This window comes from Psammomys obesus, unplaced genomic scaffold, assembly GCF_907164565.1.
Source record: "Psammomys obesus unplaced genomic scaffold, mPsaObe1.curated_primary_1811, whole genome shotgun sequence".
NCBI lineage: Eukaryota > Metazoa > Chordata > Mammalia > Rodentia > Muridae > Psammomys > Psammomys obesus.
The window spans coordinates 6,426,595-6,447,351 of record NW_026585685.1 but is presented as its reverse complement, the minus strand read 5'-3'; the positions used below and the strand labels follow the sequence as shown (position 1 = coordinate 6,447,351).

The 20,757-nt window shown below is 36.4% G+C and overlaps 1 protein-coding gene across 2 annotated transcripts in view; it reads left to right on the top strand.

Moving 5' to 3' along the window:
* Rap1a (RAP1A, member of RAS oncogene family) overlaps positions 1 to 20,139 on the top strand; it is an 89,404-nt gene extending 69,265 nt beyond the window's left edge. For both annotated transcript variants that reach the window (XM_055628957.1, XM_055628966.1), the window contains exons 2-8: positions 538 to 621; positions 4,748 to 4,816; positions 7,200 to 7,256; positions 8,925 to 9,065; positions 11,452 to 11,595; positions 16,557 to 16,672; positions 19,455 to 20,139. In XM_055628957.1, the coding sequence (XP_055484932.1) occupies positions 565 to 621; positions 4,748 to 4,816; positions 7,200 to 7,256; positions 8,925 to 9,065; positions 11,452 to 11,595; positions 16,557 to 16,643 (555 nt within the window). In that variant the 5' untranslated portion in view covers positions 538 to 564 and the 3' untranslated portion in view covers positions 16,644 to 16,672; positions 19,455 to 20,139. The remainder of the gene's footprint in view (positions 1 to 537; positions 622 to 4,747; positions 4,817 to 7,199; positions 7,257 to 8,924; positions 9,066 to 11,451; positions 11,596 to 16,556; positions 16,673 to 19,454) is intronic.
* Positions 20,140 to 20,757: the final 618 nt, after the last annotated feature.

The window sequence follows — 20,757 nt, the reverse complement described above, 5'->3', positions numbered from 1 at the left end:
TTCCTTCCTTCCTTCCTTCCTTCCTTCCTTCCTTCCTTCCTTCCTTCCTTCCTTCCTTTTTCTTTTTTTTTTCTTTTTCTTTTTCTTTTTCTTTTTCTTTTTCTTTTTCTTTTTCTTTTTCTTTTTCTTTTGTTTTTTTGAGACAAATTTCTCTGTGCAGCTCTGCCTGTCCTGGACTTGCTTTGTAGACCAAGCTGTCCTTGAACTCACAGCACTCTACCTGCCTCTGCCTCCCTGAGTGCCAAGATCAAAGGCATGCGTCACCGAGCTCAGCATCTAATCACGTTTCAAAGTAACATGAACAGGCTTAATAATTGATACCTAGTCAGAGATCATCTTCAGTAAATTACAGTGTCTGGCACTGGTCCTATAAAACTATTAGAGAAAACTGTATGATTTTTGCCCAACAGCCTCTGTGTTCTGGCTAGATAATGTCTAAAGAAAAAAAAATTAAAAAGGAAAATCCTGTATTTGATGCTACATTCTTAAGCTGCTTTGTATGTTTGTGAATTTTTATTTTTATTTTTTGCTTTTCAGGTTGTCAGTATTTAAACAGAGCACACCATGCGTGAGTACAAGCTAGTGGTCCTTGGTTCAGGAGGCGTGGGGAAGTCTGCTCTGGTAAGTTAGCCACCCAGCTATAACTGATCAGTATTTACATACAAGATGTGGACATTAGCTTGTTTCCATTCTTCTAGTCACCAAGGAAAAAGGAAGCATTATTCTTTTAAAACCTGTTATTTGTAGCCAAAGATGTATAGCTTTTGACTGGCAAGTCACTTACTCTTTTGTATGCCAACTTCTTATTGGCCACCAGTATTTGTGGTTCAATGTGAAATGTAATTTTGATTGTCAGGGAAGTTTACATTCCATTGTGGGAAAGTGTTACAGATTGTAGCAGAGTAGATTCTTCTTTCAAGTTTGCATGAAATTAAAGTTACTTTTTGAATATACGGGGTACCATGCCAGTCTCTGGGGTCACAACAAAAGATAAAAAGTCTCTTATGGAGCTTATAATAGAGCAGAAAAGGAGATGTAATGATACACAATTAAAGGACTACTTAATGCTCTGAAAGAAATATTTAAACTTGTAAGGAAGAGACTGACTAGTGGCCCTTAGCTTTGACAACTGCAAGGAAGGCCAGAATAGCCAGGCATGAGTAAGTGGGAGAAATTGAGGTGACAGAGAAATAGGAGCCCACATGACTGAAAGATGACTATGTAAGTGTTTGCAGCTCAAGTGCAAGAACAATAAAGCACAGGATGTAGGGTTTCTTGGGGGTGCTGTGAAGCAGGTGAGTTAGCTAAATGTTTTATTTAGCAAGTGGACTTTAAATCTGTGTCATTTAGAAGAGTAGGAGAAAGTTGGAAGCTAGTTAAGCACACTGGATTGCTTGTTGGTGCTTGGAGTAGAGCCATGTTTCTTCTTGAGACATTAAATGAGAGGTAGACTTGAAAGGTACTGCTGCACCGGCAGGGGTTAAGAATGAAGGAATAGAAATGCAAAGTCTTATACTTACAAGATACCCGAGTTGCTGAAGTAAAATACATCAAATACACAAATGAATCTTTAAGAGGCTTGTAATATGATTTTAATTGCCATGAATATATTAATCATATGTAATTTCATTAGAATTCCATTACTGTTAGCATGTTAGGAATATAAGTTAACACCTCTGTAGAAATGATTTTTCAAATGCATGTAATTTGAGGTGAGGGTAGAAACAGGGTCTCATTGTTAGTCCAGGCTGGCCTTGAACTTGGTAGTCCTCCTGCCTCAGTTACCCAAGTGCTAGAATTACAAACATGTACCACAACACATAGATTTATATGTAAATTTCAGTTTAGCAATTCTTCTCTGGACGTTTTCTAAAAAGGATTTATTTATGTATATGGGTGTTTTGTCCAAATGTAGATCTGCATATCAAAAGAGGGCAACAGATCCCATTGGGCTACAGTTATAGATGATTATGAGGTGTTATATGGGTGCTCAGATTTGAACTAGGGTCCTCTGGAAAAGCAGCCAATACTCTTAACCACTGAATCACCTCTCCAGCCCCTTCTCTGGACATTTTATCCCAAATATTAGTTCATGTATACAGAATAGTCACATTAAAAGAATCCATTGCAACATTCTTCGTACTGATTTGAAATTTGAAATGCCTACCACTAGGAGCTAGTTAAATAACTCTTAATACATATACAGAATTGAATACTATACAGAAGCAAAAAAACAGCTTTGCACATACTGACCTGTGATATCTAAAATGTATCCTGTATAGGGAAGAAAAATACTAGTTAGACCGACCACCATTTATGTTTGATTTTTTTCAAAAAGCTATATGTATCAGGGCTTGAGACTGAATACTTAAGAGAAGACATTGTTCTTGAGGAGAACTTGAGTTCAATTATCAGTACTCACATTGAATGGCTCACAAAAACTTACAAAACTTACAAATGTAGCCCCACAGGATCCTGTGTCCTCTTCTGGCCTCCATGGGTTCACATACACATAAACATAGGTACATATAAATAAGATTGAAATAATTTTTTTTACCAAGTTAGAGATGGTGAGGAGAGGGAACCTGTGAAATATGTGGACTGTTATATAAACAGATTGGGTAGATGGAAACAAGAATAGTAATGGGAAAAGGAAAAAAAAAGTTAATTCCATTGGAGCTAATAAGAATATTGAGGGAGAGAATAGGAGAGGAAAGCCCAGGGCTGAGTTCTGAATAGTGTCAGCTGTTTGAAGATAGGTGAGATTGAAATATCCAACATAGACTAAGGTATCTCGTATTTTAATGTATAGATATGACTCCTTGACTGCTCAGAAGTCAAGGGAGAAAGGAATAGTGCATGGTTGCACATCATAAAAGAAGCAGATTTGATCTGGTGACGTTGCCACAGCCATGCTGGGTAGAGTTGAAGAGTAAATGAGAAGAGAGGAGATGGAGTTACCATGCAGACAGTCACAGTCTGACTGTGAGAGCGAACAGGGGAGGGAGGAGACGCTAGAGGGGGTTTGGGGCTAGAAGGCTTTCTGTCTTGTTTGGGGATTGGATGTAGCAGAGCATGTTTGTGTCTTGGACACAGTGATTCAGTGGCAAAGAATATAATGACATAAGAGAAAAGGAAGAATCAGAACCAATATGGAAGCCAGAGGAAGAAAATAGAAATTGATGAGAATGAATGAGGTAATCATGAGAAATAAGAGGACAAGATTGAGAGGAACAATGAAGCTTATTCTTCATGAAGAAGAATTGATCAGTGTGAGGTGGTTTGTGGATGTGTACAGGTACAGTAACATCAATCTTGGGGACAGTGCTTAGGCTTTCCTGCCAACTGTATCTAAGCACTTGTAATAGTGGAGGACAAGTACAAGAGGAGGACAGGACATCTTAGCACTGGAACCTCATGCACTTCGTGGACCATATTTTGAGGACCTCTCGTCTAAGATAGACTTTAGAAAGCCTGTATCCTCAATACAGACTTTTTCCTAAGTTATGTCTATAATTAAACCCTTGATAAAAATGAGAATCAAAAGACTGTAGACATGAAGAGATGGCTTAGTCTCTGCACACATGTGCCTACACACAGTTGAAACACAGTACAGTGGTAGAATGTTTGATGAGCATGCCTGGGGTCTTGGGTTGTATCCTCAATACAGGGATGAAGGGAGGGAGAGGATGATTAAAGTTTTTACTGTGATTAAATACTGAAGTTCCTTTAAATAATTTAAGTGTAGATGACCTTAGTCTGCATATGTATCTTTGGTTATAGGCAAGAATTTTATAGATCCTATTTTAAAATTGCCTAGGATTATTTGTACTTGCCATTTATTGAATGATAAGTGTTCCTTCTAGTATGCATTCAAGATATGTTCATTCGTATACTGCATATGAAAGTATGGTATTCTCCCTTATCTGGATGTCCCAAGGCCCTCAGTTAATTCCTAAAACCATAGGTTTTACTGAACTCATGTATTCTGGATTTTGTATGTATTTACATATTATTGAATTATATATATTCAAATTCCCAGTGCTGAGATGAGGTAAGCACTACCACAGCCAGCTTGGGTTCTTTAATTCTTTGCTTTCCATGAAGACTTTACACACACACACACGTGAGTGTGTATAATGTTCATATTTTTGTTAGAACTGTGTATATTGTGTGTATCAAATATTCAGTTAGGGAGTGTGTTTTCCACTAGAAAGAGTTAGACTTAAGAATTAGGAAGATGATGTATTTTAAGTCCAGCTGGCAAATTGGAAGTATTTCTGGGGTACAATTGAAACTTAAATGTGATTACAATATAGAATTGAAGAAAACAGATATTAGTAACATGAAATACCCTGTTCTTCCTTACAGTTTAAAGTTATAAACATTTAGAACCTTTGTTTCTCTCCATTGAGACAAGAAGTTACATGTGGCTGTTTTATTGTTTAATGAATTAGAATTTTGCTGTCTGCATCCCTGTATTATAAGATGTAATGTAATCGTGGCTTAGCAGTATAGTAGCAGTATTGTTAAGTTCTTAATATGACCATCCCTTTTTGTAATAAATGTCTTCTTAGTTATGTACACATTCTTACTAGATATAATGCTGATGCTGTAATTTGTGTTTATCCAGAATCTCAACACAATTTTATTTATTCTTTATAATCTTTAAGGTTAAATAGTACTTAAGAACATTTTGGTTTTCTTTCAAGTCTTTAACTCTGATTTGTTTGTTTTCTTACCTCAGACAGTTCAGTTTGTTCAGGGAATTTTCGTTGAAAAATATGACCCAACGATAGAAGATTCCTACAGAAAGGTAAAATGCAAAACAGTGTGTGCACTTCTGAGTAGTTCTTACAGCTTTCAAACTTGGTCCTTGGCATTTATTTTTAAAATAATTTTGAGAAATGATAGAAATATGCTGTGTCTGTTTTTAGAACTTTCACCTGGATAGACATTCCTCACTGCATACTGCTTAAGAGAGTACCTCAGGGGGGGCTGCTGCTGCTTGGTAGTTCATTCTTGCTGTACGCATGTTCAGGGGGAGTTTAAGTACAAACATTAGAAGTGAATAATAGATAGAGTTGTAACTACTGTTTATAGTTTTAACTACTATTTGTTAACAACTGTAAGACTATTTTTATGATTGAAGGTATTCGTTAAGTTTTAGGTTTTGTTTGACTTATAGTAAATTTGAAGATATTTACTTTTAGGCTATCAAAGTTAATTTTTAAAATAAAGTGTAATGGGAGCATCTGTCATGATTCTCAGAGTCTATGGAACATATAATAATCAAAAGCAACTCTAACACAAACTGTGGGCTGTTGCTGATAATAATGTAATCATTGTAGCTTCGTTGACTGTGATGAAGTTCCACTCTGCTGCAGAATATTGGCAAGAGAGAAGGAAGCTGTGTACAGTGTAGGCAGAGATAATGTGGGAAATCTCTGTTTTTCCCTAATTTTGTGATGACCCCAAATTTCTCTTAAACAAATGAAGTTGGGTCAGGTATGTGGTGCACACGTTTAATCCCAGCACTTGGGAAACAGAGGCACGGAGATCTCTGCAAGTTCAAAGCCAGCCTAGTCTACAAAGACACTATTTTTAAAAAGAAACAAAGAAGTGGGGGGAGAGAGAAAAGGAAAGAGTAAAATGTATTTTTAAAAGAAGCAAAAATAGTCTTGACAAAAATATGTTCTAAGACCCGGTAGAACTATGAAAAGCTTTCATGATTTTATTTTCCAAGTATCCAGGTGAGGCAAGTGTAACAAAATACCAGAAAAGAGAAAGGCTTGCTTTGTTGGATTCTCTTTTTAGAATCTGCCTTTGATAGCACTATAACTTTCGTTGAATTGAAGTTTTTAGATAGTATTGGCAGAATGATTTCATTCTCTTCCAAATTCACACAATTGAGCTCTAGATATCTTATGAAGCCGCAGGCTGGGTTCCTTATTTCCTAAAGACTCCCACACAGATTTTGCCTGTTAACTCTTTGCCCCACTCTGGGTGGGGTGATGACTTTGTGGCCCCACCAGAGGCACTTCTCCTCATTTCTCGGGCAGGGAAGCAAGGGTCAAAGAGCCTGTAGGGTGATGTGTTTATTTTTAGGAAAATGGGGCTCTACTGAAATTTCTCCCAAATAAATTGCTAGTTAAGTCTTTAACCATAAAGCAAGAACTGTCCCTAGGGCATGCTGAAGGAATAATTTTCGTAATCTCTTCTATGAAAATTTTCCAGGGTTGATAATTGATACTTTCTTTAGGCCAGTCTGTTTGAAGAGTGGGAAAATGGAATTGGTATGCTTATATTTCACCTTCCACACAGGTTTTTTTTTTTTTTTCTAAAGAGACTCTTAAAGGCTTTTTAAAATATGTGTATGTTCTTAAGAAATAAATAGCTCATTGCTATTTAACACTCCAAGTTATCCTGATGTTGCAAATTTTGTGAATATTGTAGCAAAATTTTAACAACTTGTATGTAGTAAGTTGGCTAAGGTTCTATTCCTCGAAATCTTTTTGCATACAATTTGACCATTTAAGGTGGTACACTGAAACCCAATATCTTCTTTTGTTGGAGACAGTGTCTCTCTATGTCACCTATAGGGCCTTAAAGAACTCTTACTGCTTCAGCCTGAGATTATATAGTTAAGAACTACTACACCCAGCTTGGGTTCTTTAATTCCTTGCTTTCCATGAAGAGTGTGTGTGTGTGTGTGTGTGTGTGTGTGTGTGTGTGTGTGTGTTAGAATTTTTTGTTAGAACTGTTGCTTTCCATGAAGAATGTATGTGTGTGTATGTATAAATTTTTTGTTAGAACTGTTTCTTTCCATGAAGAATGTATGTGTATGTATGTATGTATGTATGTATATATATATATATATATACACACATATATATATATACACACACACATATCTGTTAGATTTTTTTGCTAGAACTGTATGTACCATTTTTCTTATATTGCAAAAACTGTTCTTTTGCCTTCCAATAAGAACAGATGAACATCATTACAACAGTCAAAACAAAACTCAACTGTAACCATCCTGGTTTTTGGAATATTGCTAGTGTGCTTGAAAACCCCTGTTCTTTATTGCAGTACCAAGTAGAAAAACACTTGGTAGTTGTTAATGAGTACTTTGAAGAAGTAAAAGGGATACATGTTGATGTTGCTTTTTCTTTCTTTTACTCCCCCACCCCTAGCAAGTTGAAGTAGATTGCCAACAATGTATGCTGGAAATCCTGGACACTGCAGGAACAGTAAGGAATCTTTCATTTTAACGCTTTTAGTCTCTGAGCAGGTTTTGTTATCTAAATAATTCTCTATGTAAAGTGCTTATTCTGATTTTTTATTTTTAGTTCTCCAAATGTAAGCCTTCATAATTTTTCTTTGTAAAATTGTTTTGTGATGTGTTTGTTGCCCTCATATCATAATTAAATTGTATTTTGCATTCACCTGGAGAATCTGAAGGTTGGGGGTGGTGAGAAGCATTCTTTTTATATTGAAGTAAGGTATATGCTATAACTATTTTTTAACAAGATATTTAATTTCAGCATTTTAGCTAAGGTAGGTATCTCCCTCTAGTCCCACCCTCCTTAGACATCTAGATAACTGATTGCTTCAGCTTCTCAAACTCTGTGATTCTCCTTGGGCTGTGTGTATTGGTTGATCTCTGCCTGGGACACCTTATAAGAGCAAACATTAACCTCATCTTCCTTCTTGCCCTCCTGTTACCTATAAGTGCCTACCCTTTAAATGTAAACTTCTATTCCACAACTCACCCACCCTCAAAAACAGAAAATGAGGAATTCTTTTTCTCTGTAACCTTTTCTTCATACTTTATTTTTGTTTATCTCTGTGTGCATTCTTTAAGAATGTACTTGAGGAGGTTGGCGGTCTCAGGAAGAGCCATAACCTACTGCAGCAGTACAGTTGTATTTATCTTGTTGATCAATAAGTAGCAGAGCCCTAATCTCAAGAGAACATGGAAGCCATGTTAGTGCTAGAATTTCTAATAAAGTTTATATAAAAAATCCAGAAAATGTGTACAAAAGACTAAACTTGAAGCATTAGAAAGTGGAATACTAGCTCGGCTGACATCTAGCAGTGCAATTGAGTGCAGCAGCCAGGCAGAACATGTAGAACTGTTTGGATAGAGTGGACAGAATGAAGGTGGTGGCAGGGGCATCAGCAAGCCAAAGAACCAGGAAGCATAGGAAGTTTTGTGGGCTTGTATGTTTAATGGTAAACAGGTACAAAAATATTTTTTAATATTCTGTTATGAGTGTTTTCCTAATATTGTAAATAAAGTCCAAGGACTTTTAGGCAGGATTCTGTTTTGTATTGTTATGGTTATAACATAACAATAATGATTTCTCCAAAGAAGAGAAAGTGGGTTTCAAGCAAACAAAAGTCATTTTAACTTAGGGAGATTGTAGCTCTGTAACCAATGTTAATTGTTAGTGACTCCAAAGAAAATGGTCACTGTACTGTTCTTAGATCTTTTCTAAGAATTGAAATTCAGGGAGAAGGGAGATTAAAAAATATATGAGAAAGCATTCTCAAAAGAGTCTAATCTAGGGTTGTAATGCACTGGTTGTCAAGATGGTAAAACATCAGTAGATAGTTGAGATGGCCATCCTGGATGACTATAACTCAGTACTTGGATTTACATCTTGGATTATTTCTACTTGAGTGGTAATCAAATATAAATCTTCCAAACAAAATAAGGTTTGTATATTCAAGGAATTATGTCAATAAACACAAACATTCACTTCAGTTTTTAGAAACTAGTATAAAGTCTTAATGACAATATGTAATTTGAAATGTAGGTCCTTATTTGAGATTTTTCTGTTTAAAATTATCCTAGCATACATTAAAAAACTGCATTTATATATATAATTGTTTTTTTTTTATTATTATTATAGGAGCAATTTACAGCAATGAGGGATTTGTATATGAAGAATGGCCAAGGGTTTGCACTAGTTTATTCAATTACAGCTCAATCTACGTTTAATGACTTACAGGACTTAAGAGAACAGATTTTACGGGTTAAAGACACAGAAGATGTAAGTATTTTTCTCTATATAAAACATATTGTTCTTTCTTCATAGCCAAATAGAAGTGTGTGCTTTCTCATCGGTAGAAGGTTTGAAAGGTAGCCAGCACATGCCAAAAAGAGCCTGTGAAAATAAATTTTGGCTTTCAGAATTAATCTATAATTATATGGGAGATATTTAGAAAATGAGGATGTATATGGCAAAGTGAGCATTTTGCCATGTGGATAAAAAGTATACTGGAGATGAGGAGTCAGATACAGAAGAAGGAAGATGAGCTACTCAGGTTGAGCTTTGAATATGAGAAGTAGGGTTCAAAGAGCCATAATGATTAATGTTCCTGTTTCTAAAAGTCCATCTTTAACAAGTTCTTTGGGTTGCATTGGTGTTTTTAGCACAGTATCTTGCTATAGCCCAAGCTAGCTGTGGACACTGGGATTATAGGCATGCACCACGTTTGTTTGTAGCATATGCCTTTTTTCCTTCTCTTTTGTAAAAGTAAAATAAAGTATGTTTTACATATTTTCATCAATTTGAAGTCATAGGAAAATTCCTCTTCAATTATATAAATTAGGATAGAAATTTTCAGTTGCACCTTTCTGGTTTTTTTTAATGGGAGTGTATTCATCTGCTTAGGACCTTAACCTTGATAACATTGTAGGTAGGAGAAATTTGTGCCATATGACCCCATGACTGCCTTTAGTGAATAGTTTTCTCTCATTCTATGACTAATTTATCCAAAGTTCTGTTTCCATAGAGTTAATTACAGATCAGTGAGTTCTGGTAATGTTTTTTGTTTGTTTGTTTTTTGTTTTTCTGAGACAGTGTTTCTCTGTGTAACAGTCCTGGCTGTTCTAGACTCACTTTGTAGACCAGGCTGGCCTCAAACTCACAGAGATCCACCTGCCTCTGCCTCCTGAGTGCTAGGATTAGAGGTGTGCGCCACCACTCCCTGCTTGAGCTCTGGTAATGTTAATGCTTTTTATTCCATCAGTAAAAGAAAAAAGATCGAGCTGAAGGTGCCTAGACTGTTTTGTGTAACCTGTTTTGGGTAGAAGGTTCATCATGTCTGTAACATGCTTTCTTTTGTGTAGTGTCGTTGCCTTACAACCTCCTGGCTTTGTTCTCTGAACTTTGGCTGAGGAACCCAGCACAGTTTGTTAGCTGTATGTTTTACTGGAAGTAGGATGTTGTATTTCAAGATAGTCAAACATCTGTGGTATAGTAAAAGGGAAGATACAGCTGCGTAATGGCTTTTGTGTAGGTGTGTAGGTGTGTGTGTGTGCGCGCGCGCATGTGAAATCCACATGGTGAGAGGTGCCCACCAGGTTAAAAGAGGACCTTGGATTCCCTGGAGCTGGAGTTACAGGTGATTGTAGGTTATTTGACTTGAGTGTTGGGAACTAAACTCAGGTCCACTGAAAAAAACAGCAGGTACTCTTGACCACTGAGCTATCTCTCTAACCCCTACCCTACCCCGCACAAACATTTATTTGGGGAGGGGCCATCAGTCCTTGGCCTCAGCCTTTCTTATGGCTGTGAGCATCTGTAGCCACACACCTCTCTGGTCATGTCCTGCATGAACATGCTGTGCTTGGTGAGGCACCCATATTGCCAGCTGTGCCTCGGCTTGCTGATAGTCTTTGTCACCTTGTGGTATTTGTTGAGGCCCTGAGGTAGTACAGGGCCATGGCTGGTACTCTCCTTTAGCTGTGACAAAAAGCTCCAACTCCTACTTTTATTATTAATCCTCCTTAATACTCACCTAAATAGCCTTCAAGTCTAATGCTATAAAAGTAGAAGCTGCTAATATTGTCTTGTTACTATTTTTGGCATTTATTAGACTTGTGAGATGAAGCATTTAAACCACTTAGGACCAGTGAGTATACTGTCTCTTCTGTGGCAGGGAGTTCCTTTTCCTTCAATTTTCTACTTAAAATCAAGCCATTTGTAGTAACCACATGAGAATTTTAGGGTCATTTAACTATTGAGAGATGGCTCTGTAGGTAAAGCACTCACTGCTCTCCTAGAGGACCAGGGTTCAATCCTCAGCACCCACATGGCAGCTCACAGCCATCTGTAGCTCTTTTGCCCTCCCTAGGTACAACACATGAACATTGTACACAACATCCACACAAAAAATTTAAAAAAAAAAGGATCATATTCTTTAAAATAATTTGATATATGAACCTAGTAGGAGTTCTTCCATAATTTTGGCTTCTCTCTTCCCCTTCACTCTCTTTGCAAACAACCATAACATACAACGCCCTTTTTTAAGTACGCGGAGATGCGTACAGATGTAAACGGCATGTTTCAGGAAGTGGCAAGTGATTGCTTTTTTGTCAAGACAGGGTAAGTAATGAGTATGTAAGTCTTTGATTTTTTTTTTCTTTTTCAGGTTCCAATGATTTTGGTTGGCAATAAATGTGACTTGGAAGATGAGCGGGTAGTTGGCAAAGAACAAGGCCAGAATTTAGCAAGACAGTGGTGTAACTGTGCCTTTTTAGAATCTTCTGCAAAGTCAAAGATCAACGTTAATGAGGTAACCTGCAACTAACTGTTGGACAGTACAAACAAGCGCCTTTTTATTTTTCTTTGCCTTAAATTCATAGCCAGAATTTTTTAGAAAAAAAAAAAAATAGCTGTCTCAATTTTAATACCTTGTACAAAATAGTAATTTCTAGATACCATATTCCTTGCCTTCCATGACATCACTCTCTGCTAGTTGTAATGCAAACACCTAAGTTTACTTTATTGTCAAAGGCTGTATATGAAGTCTTGCTAAGCCTTTTAAGTGATATGCCAGAGCTAGCATGTGAAACTAGTGTTACAGCTACCTATCCAGATGAATATAAATAGGTGGGAAAGTACAAAAGGAAAGTACAAAATTATTTGCTTTTTGATTCTTGCCTCACTTTTGATGCATGTCTGAAAGTGTGGGGTCTCTGTGAATACATGTAGTTCAAACCACTCAGCCCTTTCAGGTTGGTAGTCCAGATACACATGGCTAATTTAAGCACTCCACTATTTTAAGATCTTAACTGTGGGCTGGAAGGCTTGGCAAATAGGCTATGTGCCTCATTTTAAAGAGCCAGTAGTTGACCGAGTCCCTAAAAAATTAGTGCATTTCCCAGATTGCTACCACCAATCAGGTAAAACCATGAAATTCTTTTTGCTTTTGGGACTTTACCAAAAACCTTTGAAAAAAAAAGAAAAGAAATGGTGGCAGGAAGGCAGATTAAGCCTCTTATCCCCTTCTGTGGCTTATGTACTTGCCATTGTAGCATCTCAGGTACCTAGACACAGGTGAGAAAAGAGTCGGTTTGGTCACCTGGGTTGGGGTTTCACTGACTTTTCCTCTCTGGCCTCTATTCTTGTAGGTCACTTTTCACAACTATGCTTATAGACTCTTATTTTAAATACCTGGTAAGGAAAAACTCGGCTTACTACAGATTCTGTTTCTTATACATAATCAAGAATGTAAAAAAAGCTTGCTTCTTTAAGTAAAACCACTTTTTAAAAAGTACAAAAAAAATCTGTTAATTGCATTTATCTGGCAAATCCATCGAGTACCTGTTGTGTGCTTGGCACTTCATTCTGCAACCAGGTGGGTGTCATCCAGACAGAACTGTTTCTGCCCTTAGGAAGTTTATATCCTAGCTGGGGAACAAGTCCTGCTGAGAGCTGCCATAACAGCTATTTGCTATTCACTGCCAGGTAAATGAGAAGAAATTGATAGCCATTCAGCCATCCATTCGTCTTTCTTTGTGGTAGAATTAGAATTTTCTAGAGGTTGGTTTTTTTTTTTTTTTTTAATGTGGCTATAATAAAATTTTAATGTTTAGTATAGGTTTTTTTTTTTTTTTTTTTTTTTAAAGAATGAGTGAGCAAGAAAAGGAGCCAGATGTGGTGGCATACACTTATAATCCCAATATTCTAGAGGCCAAGGCAGAAAAATGAGTTCTAGACCAGCCTGGGCTATGTAAACAAGACCCTAACTAAACAAGAATATTGTAATGGAGACTGTATTACAGCGAGTGAAGGCCCCTGAGTAGTAGAGTTGCGGTGCAGTGTCACCTTACGTAAGATGGTTAGCCTTTCAAATCGGCTCCTTACTGTGTGTGTCACCCTCACTGCTGTCCATCTTCCAAGTTCATCAAGTGTGCAGGGCTGAGTTGCACCAGAGTCCATCACACAAGACCTCTCCCCATAGGCTCCAGAGTTGAGTAGGGAGGAAGTAAGTATTCTCATTTTTTATCATTACCTGAGTGGGAACTTACACAGCTATTAAACCTCCTGGGGTTGCAGTTTCTAATGCAGCCTAATTGACTTATTCACAGCAGTCTTATTAAATTTTATATAGGGGTTTAAAAAACAGTATAAAATGTCATAGTCATCATGATAGTCTTTACTTTGAAAAACCACACAGGCTCCATGCTAGAAATGAGAAAATAATTTGAGGTGTTTGTTTTTTTGTTTTTTTTTTAAGGTTTCACTCTTTGTAGCCTAATAATTCAGCTGCCATAGTTGCAGCTGGATCGTTCATAGTTCTTCAGACAACTTAAGCTGCTATGTAAATGTTTGTATGGTTTCTGAATGCATGAAGATAGAGGAATAATAATTTCATAAGATTCAGTTCTTGACTTTAAATTTGAAAACAGACAAGGACACAGTGTTTAGCAGAGTCCTCTAATTCTCTATGTTCTACAGGTAGCAATAGTGCACTGGCATTACCTCAGTCTTACCCCCAAATTTCTTGTTCTTTGCTGAGGCTGGAGTAATGATTGGAATAAAGACATCCCAATTAGGAGTGGGAGAGGGGTTGAGAAACTCTATTCTGTGTTCCCTCTAGATTTTTCTATAGTTCAGAGGGAGGAGGAAGAACCTAGGCTGGGGACTTTCAGCATTTCTAACCAAATATTATAGTTCGAACTTGCCCTCATCACTGAACCACCTGCTGCTGTGAGGTAGGCAATGTTTTCCGAAGAAATGATTTAGAATACTACAAACAATCAGTTACCTGTCTTTATAATGTGTGCCAGAAGATGGGATTGGCTGGTATGAAGATCAAGTAGGAAGTGCGTAATTTACTGTTCTGGTTTATATTTTTGTTATTTTGTATTAGAGCTTGCATGTTAAGCTTTGTGCACCAGTGAAAGCTTTTTCATGACTCATAAACTTAAGTTCTTGAAGGCTTCAGAGTTGTGAAAACAGCTACCATTTTGCTTATAAATGTTGTAGTTTTTAACTTTCTCTTAGAAATAAGATTATAGACACTGGAATATTTTTAGAAGATGGGAATTGCATAGATGGAACAAAAAGAAAAGAATATAGCTTTATAATCAATCTTTTCTCTTATTTTTTCAACAATTTAGTCCTGTAATCTCTGAGCCATTTGAAAAAGTAACAGATAATTTTCATCCTAAAGATATGTAGTTTGTTTGTCGTCTTTAAAAAAATACACAGGCTAGAATATAGCTCAGTGGTGTGAAGAAACTGAAGTAGGAAGTGCATATGTATGCACAGGCCCTAAGTTTAATTCTCCACTACTGCAAACAACAAAGAAGTAAAGTAAGTCAATAATAAAATCTCTTGCTTTTGAAATTTACTTAAAATAATCTAAGAAAAAGAAAAATAGTCTGTTTATTCTTTATTTAGATTCACTGGTTATTAACATTTTGCCGTATATTTGTGGAAATCAAAGTTTTTGCTCCTATATATTTTAGTATGTGTATTCTTGGATCAAAGGCATTCTTTGGCTGGAGAAATGGCTCCATGCTTAAGAGCTTTAAGGGTTTTAAAGGCAAGGTCCAGCACCCATGGCTCACGGCCTCCTATCAGTCCAGCTGCAGGTGATCCAACAGTCTGGTCTTCACAAGTACCCACACAGATATATAAATAGAAAATAAAATATTTTATTTTATTTTAAAATACGAAAATTTAAGGACATTTTCTAACAAAACCACAACTATTAAAATCATTAAGCTAAAGATACAACCCAGCTGTAGAGGGTTTGCTACATGAGCAAGGCCTGAGTTCAGTCCCCAGCACTGCAAAATAAAAGTAAAATCAGGACACTTGCCTTCAACGCAGTTTGTTTGACATGTGTTGAGATGTTACCAGTCCATCCCTATTGTATTTCTTAAATCCAGTTCTGCAGAACAGTTACTCAGATGAGGATGCTGAGGCCCTTCACTTTCATCCCAAGCCATTAGTGAATGAGCGCCAGCAAAGAACCAGATTCAGCTGATGCAATCTAAGTTTTAACACATTGTCATGCTTAATGTGGTGAAACTACACAGAAACACAGCAGAGCAAAAATAACCCACTCTCATGAAATAAGAAGTATTATATTTTTACTCTTCTAAAGATAAGATTATTACTATACTCTTTGTCATTTCAAATCAAGCATTAGTGGACTTTTCCTGTGTGTTGTCATTTTGACCATGTAGATGCACGCTTTTAATCCCAGCACTTATCAAGTAAAGACAAGTGGACCTCTTGAGTTCAAGGCCAGCCTAGTCTACAAAGTGAGTAGTGAAACCTGCATAGTGAGACCTTTAAAAAAAATTCATAATGGTGAACATCATGGGTTACCTGAAGAGAGAAATGCTTTTTCCTGTCCCAGCCTAAAATGTACATCACCATCAAATGCAAATTGAGGAAAATTCTATACATTTATTAGACTTTATTTTTAGAAATGACAAAACCCTAAAAGACAAAGACCAAAGAATTATTCCCAATTTTTAAAGGCTAAAAGCAGTTCATGAGGCAGTATGCATCTATAGTCCCAGTCCTTGGGAGATGGAAGCAGTAGAATCAGATTTCAAGGCCAACCTTGACCAATTGTCAAGGTTGATGTGGACTGGGCTTGAAATTAGGTCCTATCTCAAACAAATAAGCAAATAATAACAGATAGGTGCTGCAGTATCAAGAAACAAAATGCAGTATGGATCCTAATAGGTTCTGACCAAGAGGAAACTAACTTTTTAGGGCCTCATTATGACAATGACAAAATTGGAATTTGCTCTCAAGATAATACAAAGAAATGTACTGGTGTTTAAATATCTTGGCTATGATCAGCATTATATTTAAGTTTTATAAGAGAATATTCTTGTTTTGGAAGATATATGCGTAGCCCTTTAAGGGCTCCTGCCACTATCATACAGTTAAAAAGAATTTGTGTTTGGAGAGAGAGGACAAATCCAGTAAAGAAAAAGTGGCAAACTGGTATTACGTGGTGGGTTTAGGAGGAATGGAGGGAAGGAAGTTCTTTAGTGCTGTTGCTCTAATTTTAAGTGCTCACTACCTGAGTCTTTTTTAATTGACTACTGACTGTCCGAGATCAGGTACATATCCTTTATCATGAGTAGGTAAGTCCTTTATTTTGAGACATCAGAAGAAAACAGCAAAGTTCAGTTCTAATGGCAGAATAATTCTTAGTACACTCAAATCATTTTGTGAAACAAACAATCAGTTCCTTTTATTATTGTTTTTACCTAGATATTTTATGATCTGGTCAGACAGATAAATAGAAAAACACCAGTGGAAAAGAAGAAGCCTAAAAAGAAGTCATGTCTGCTGCTCTAGACCTGAAGTCAGCAGCAGCTCTGAGCCAGGTAAGATGCTTAAGCAGAATAAATGCCTTCCTCAGTTTTCTCAACTCTAACCATTTCCCCTTGTATTTACTCTCCATATTCTGAGCTTCTATGTCTTGTACATGTGTCATATACTTGTAGAGATACCTGTATTTGTTGGACAATTTGCCTCCTCTCCAGGAGAGTCTAAGCTGTGAGAGTGAGGACCATGAGTGATTTGCTCGCCACCATGTTGCCAATACCTGCCAAAAAGTGGATATTTGAGAAATAGTGCTAGAGGCTGGGTAGAGCACTTACCTAGCATTAACATGTCTGTTTGCTGCTCTTTGAACTTAGCATAAGCAAAAATACATAATGTGTTACATCTGCTATCTTTTACCCAGAGCTGTATTTTTTAGAAGTATCCATTTTACATGTATCAATGGTTTATTTTTATTATGTGACCGTAGTTTATTATTTGACTAATAGGTATTTTGCTATTGAGGTACTTTGGAATTAGTATGGATTTTACTGAGCCTAGCCTGGCAGCTCCCATCTATTATCCCAGACAGAGAATTAGAAGTTCAAAACCAGCCTGCCTTATATAGCAAAGTCAGTCCAGTCAGGGCTATAGGAGACCCTGGCTTAAAACTAAAACAAGCAAATTATACAGATAGTTGCAGTTATCTGCATGACTTACGTATATGCATTTGTTAAGAAGCATAATGGCCAGTTTATAGGCCATACATATGGGTTCTTTAAGTAATTGTACCAGAGTACATGCACCAGCAATTCATAAATTCCATGTCCTCCCCCAAATTGGTATTTTCAGGCTTTTTAAACCTGAGCCATTCTGTTTGGTGTGTGGTGTCGTATCACTGTAGTTCTACTTATCAGTTCTCAGGAGTGGGTGACTCTCTCCAACAAATGCTTTGCAGTTTCATCAAGTAGTAGTTGACTTCAGGTAGCTTTCATTAAGAAATTCATGGCAGCATTTGCATTGCTAGTCTGGTAAAAGGCCAGACTCTGTGAGCTGATTGCTTGTTTTCTTTTAATTACATATTTAAATCCCCTGATGTTTCTTCTTTGTCAGCTATTAAACCCAAACAGAATGCTTTCATTCAGCAGATGTATGTTATCGTTTGAGGCTAATTATGTGAATATAACTAAACTTGATAGAGTTAGAAGAGGGGAACATAAACTCTCCTCATTCAAGAGTTGATGACACTAACTACTGTCGACCTCTGGGGCCTGTTTAGTAGATTGCTTCCCAAACTCCTGATGAGCTAATTTGTACTCCTTAGAGATAGTGACAAGTAAGTGTCTCTCTTAGGGGAAACAGTTGAGTGACTGCAACCCTTTTTTAAAGGAAAAATAGAAAGGAGGAAAAGCATAGAGATTGGAAGGTCAGCTTCTGCCATTTAGGTTGGTGTTACTGAAGAGCTAAATGGCTTTTTACTAAAACGGATTGATTAAAGCACTGTAAATCATTAGTTTTCTGAAAGTGATTGTTGTTAAGATTACTGGTGTTTGTCTACAAAGACAGAAAAATGAGTCAAGTTGTTAGTGTATTGTTTAACTCTTTTGTATTTAATTGTCTTATTGATACTATTACCTTGACAAACCTGAGTTTTAACTTTGCAATCTCAGAAAATGGTTGTTGTTTTGTTTTGTTTTGTTTTCTTATTTCTTTTTTTAATTTTTTTTTCAATTTAGATTAAAGGAAAATACATGACTTGGCCTATTGTGATTTTAAAATTTGTTCATACATGAAGTTTAACTTAGCAAAAGAAATCCTGCCTGGGTTTGGAAATAAGTCATTCATATTAGTTGCATAATTAGTTGTACATAATTCAATTTAAAGAGCAGTCTCCTGGGATCAGTATTCAGAATGCTTTGCGGTACATTTTATTGTGATTTGCACTTGAAGTGCTAAAGCTTAGTGTGGTGGCACATGCCTGAAGTCTCAGTTCTTCCGGCTAAGGTAGAAGGATTATTTGAGCCCAAGAGTTTGAGACCATCCTGGCCAACATAACAGGACTAGGGCTGAAAAGTTCTGAGATAACTGGGTAGATTTAAATAACAATCACAACATTTTACTAAGAGTATTTGAATGTTGAAGGCAGCTTATATGTCTATACCTTTAAGTAGAATTGTATTAAAAGATGTAACTTTCTCAAATTTTCCAATTTTAAAGACCTCAGAGAAATATATAATAAGGAGTTTGCCCTCTAAGTGGCTTCTGAATAATAGGAAGGACCTGCTGATTCTCTGCCTTTGAGTATGGGCTCTTTCTGCCCTCTCTCTGCCAGCTGTGTTAGAAATGATAGTCCCTAATGTGGCATCAGAAATAACTAAATATAGAATTTCTCATGGAGATTTTATGTAAACAAATGTTGAACTTCTAAAAAATAAGGTAATGAAAAATAAAGTACTGAAATATTACCTCTTTATAGATAGGGTATTAGATAAGAGGTGAAATACCAAGTATAATAAAAGCAGGAACAAACAAAAAATTGATTACTAGTAGCTGTTTGTGAACTCAGTCTTTTATATATTTGATTTGAACTTTTAGACAGTCTTGTGTACTCCAAACGGTAGTCAAGGTCAGACTTGAACTCCTGATCTTCATGCCATCATGCCTGGCTTATTTTTGACTGTATAATGGGAAGGTAAAATAGCTCTTTTACTGAAGTAGCTTGGTGTACTTCAGTTTCTTAGTAACTATTTATTTATGTATTACTAGATATCTATTTATTGACTGCCACCTCTGACATAGAGAGAACTCTTGTCTATGTGTGTCTATGTTTGTTCAATGTTCCAGATTACAGAAATGAAGAACTGTTGCCTAATTGGAAAGTGCCAGCATTCCAGACTTCAAAAACTAAATCTGAAGAGGCGTCTCCTGTTTTATATATTATGTGAAGAATTTAGATCTTACATTGGTTTGCACAAGTTCCCTGGAGAAAAAGTTGCTCTGTGTATATCTCCTGGAAATAAGACATAGTATTTCTCCTTTGCAATAGCAATTATAACAGATGTGAAATAAGATACTTGACTCTAATACAATTATACAGAAGAGCATGGATGCATTTCAAATGTTAGATGTTACTACTATAATCAAATGATTTCATATTGACCTTTTTATCATGACTCCTCCCTATCAAGCACTAAAAAGTTGAACCATCATACTTTATATCTGTAATGATATAGATTATGAAATCTCCCTCAAACTCATTACAGCAGATAACTTTTTTGAGTCATTGACTTCATTTTATATTTAAAAATTATGAAAATATCATCTGTCATTATATTCTAATTAAAATTGTTTGTGCATAATGCTTTGGAAAAATGGGTCTTTTATAGAGAAAAAACTGGGATAACTGATTTCTATGGCTTTCAAAGCTAAAATATATAATATACTAAACCAACTCTAATATTGCTTCTTGTGTTTTACTGTCAGATTAAATTACAGCTTTTATGGATGATTAAATTTTAGTACATTTTCATTTGGTTTGTGTCTTTTTGTTTATAGATTTAAGTCCTTTATTTTATAATAACTACGTTGTTTAAAATGCAGCGGTAGCTCCTTTCTGCGTGGATTTAGCAGAACACTTGGCTTTAAACCACACTAATTGGTGATTTCTTTAGGAACAGACCTCACACTTCCTGCTCTAGATATATTTATTCCTACTATACAGTGAAGTACACCAGACAACATAGAATAGTTTTGTATATTCTCTCTTGACCTTAAAGATTGTATCTTATGGAATAAAATATCCCACTCTGTATTATTTTTATATGTAAGAAGATAAGTTTAATACTATATCAGGGTTTGACTTTGACTATTGCAAATCCTGCACAGCTTGTAATTTCACCCAGGGAATCCTTGCCATTGTTAATTTGTTGGTGTAAGTCCACCAATGAAGTGTTATGTGAAAATTTTCAACCTTGTTTTCTAATAGATGAAAGAACTTGAGGGAAGCGGTTGCAAGTCAGAACACAAAAAGGGATGCGTGACTTGACTATCTGAGTAGTGTAGCAGGAGTGATATGACGATGGCTACATCACAGTTTAGCTGGCTGTATAGAGGTGCTTTTCTTTTCCTTCCCAGTTGCATTTACAGA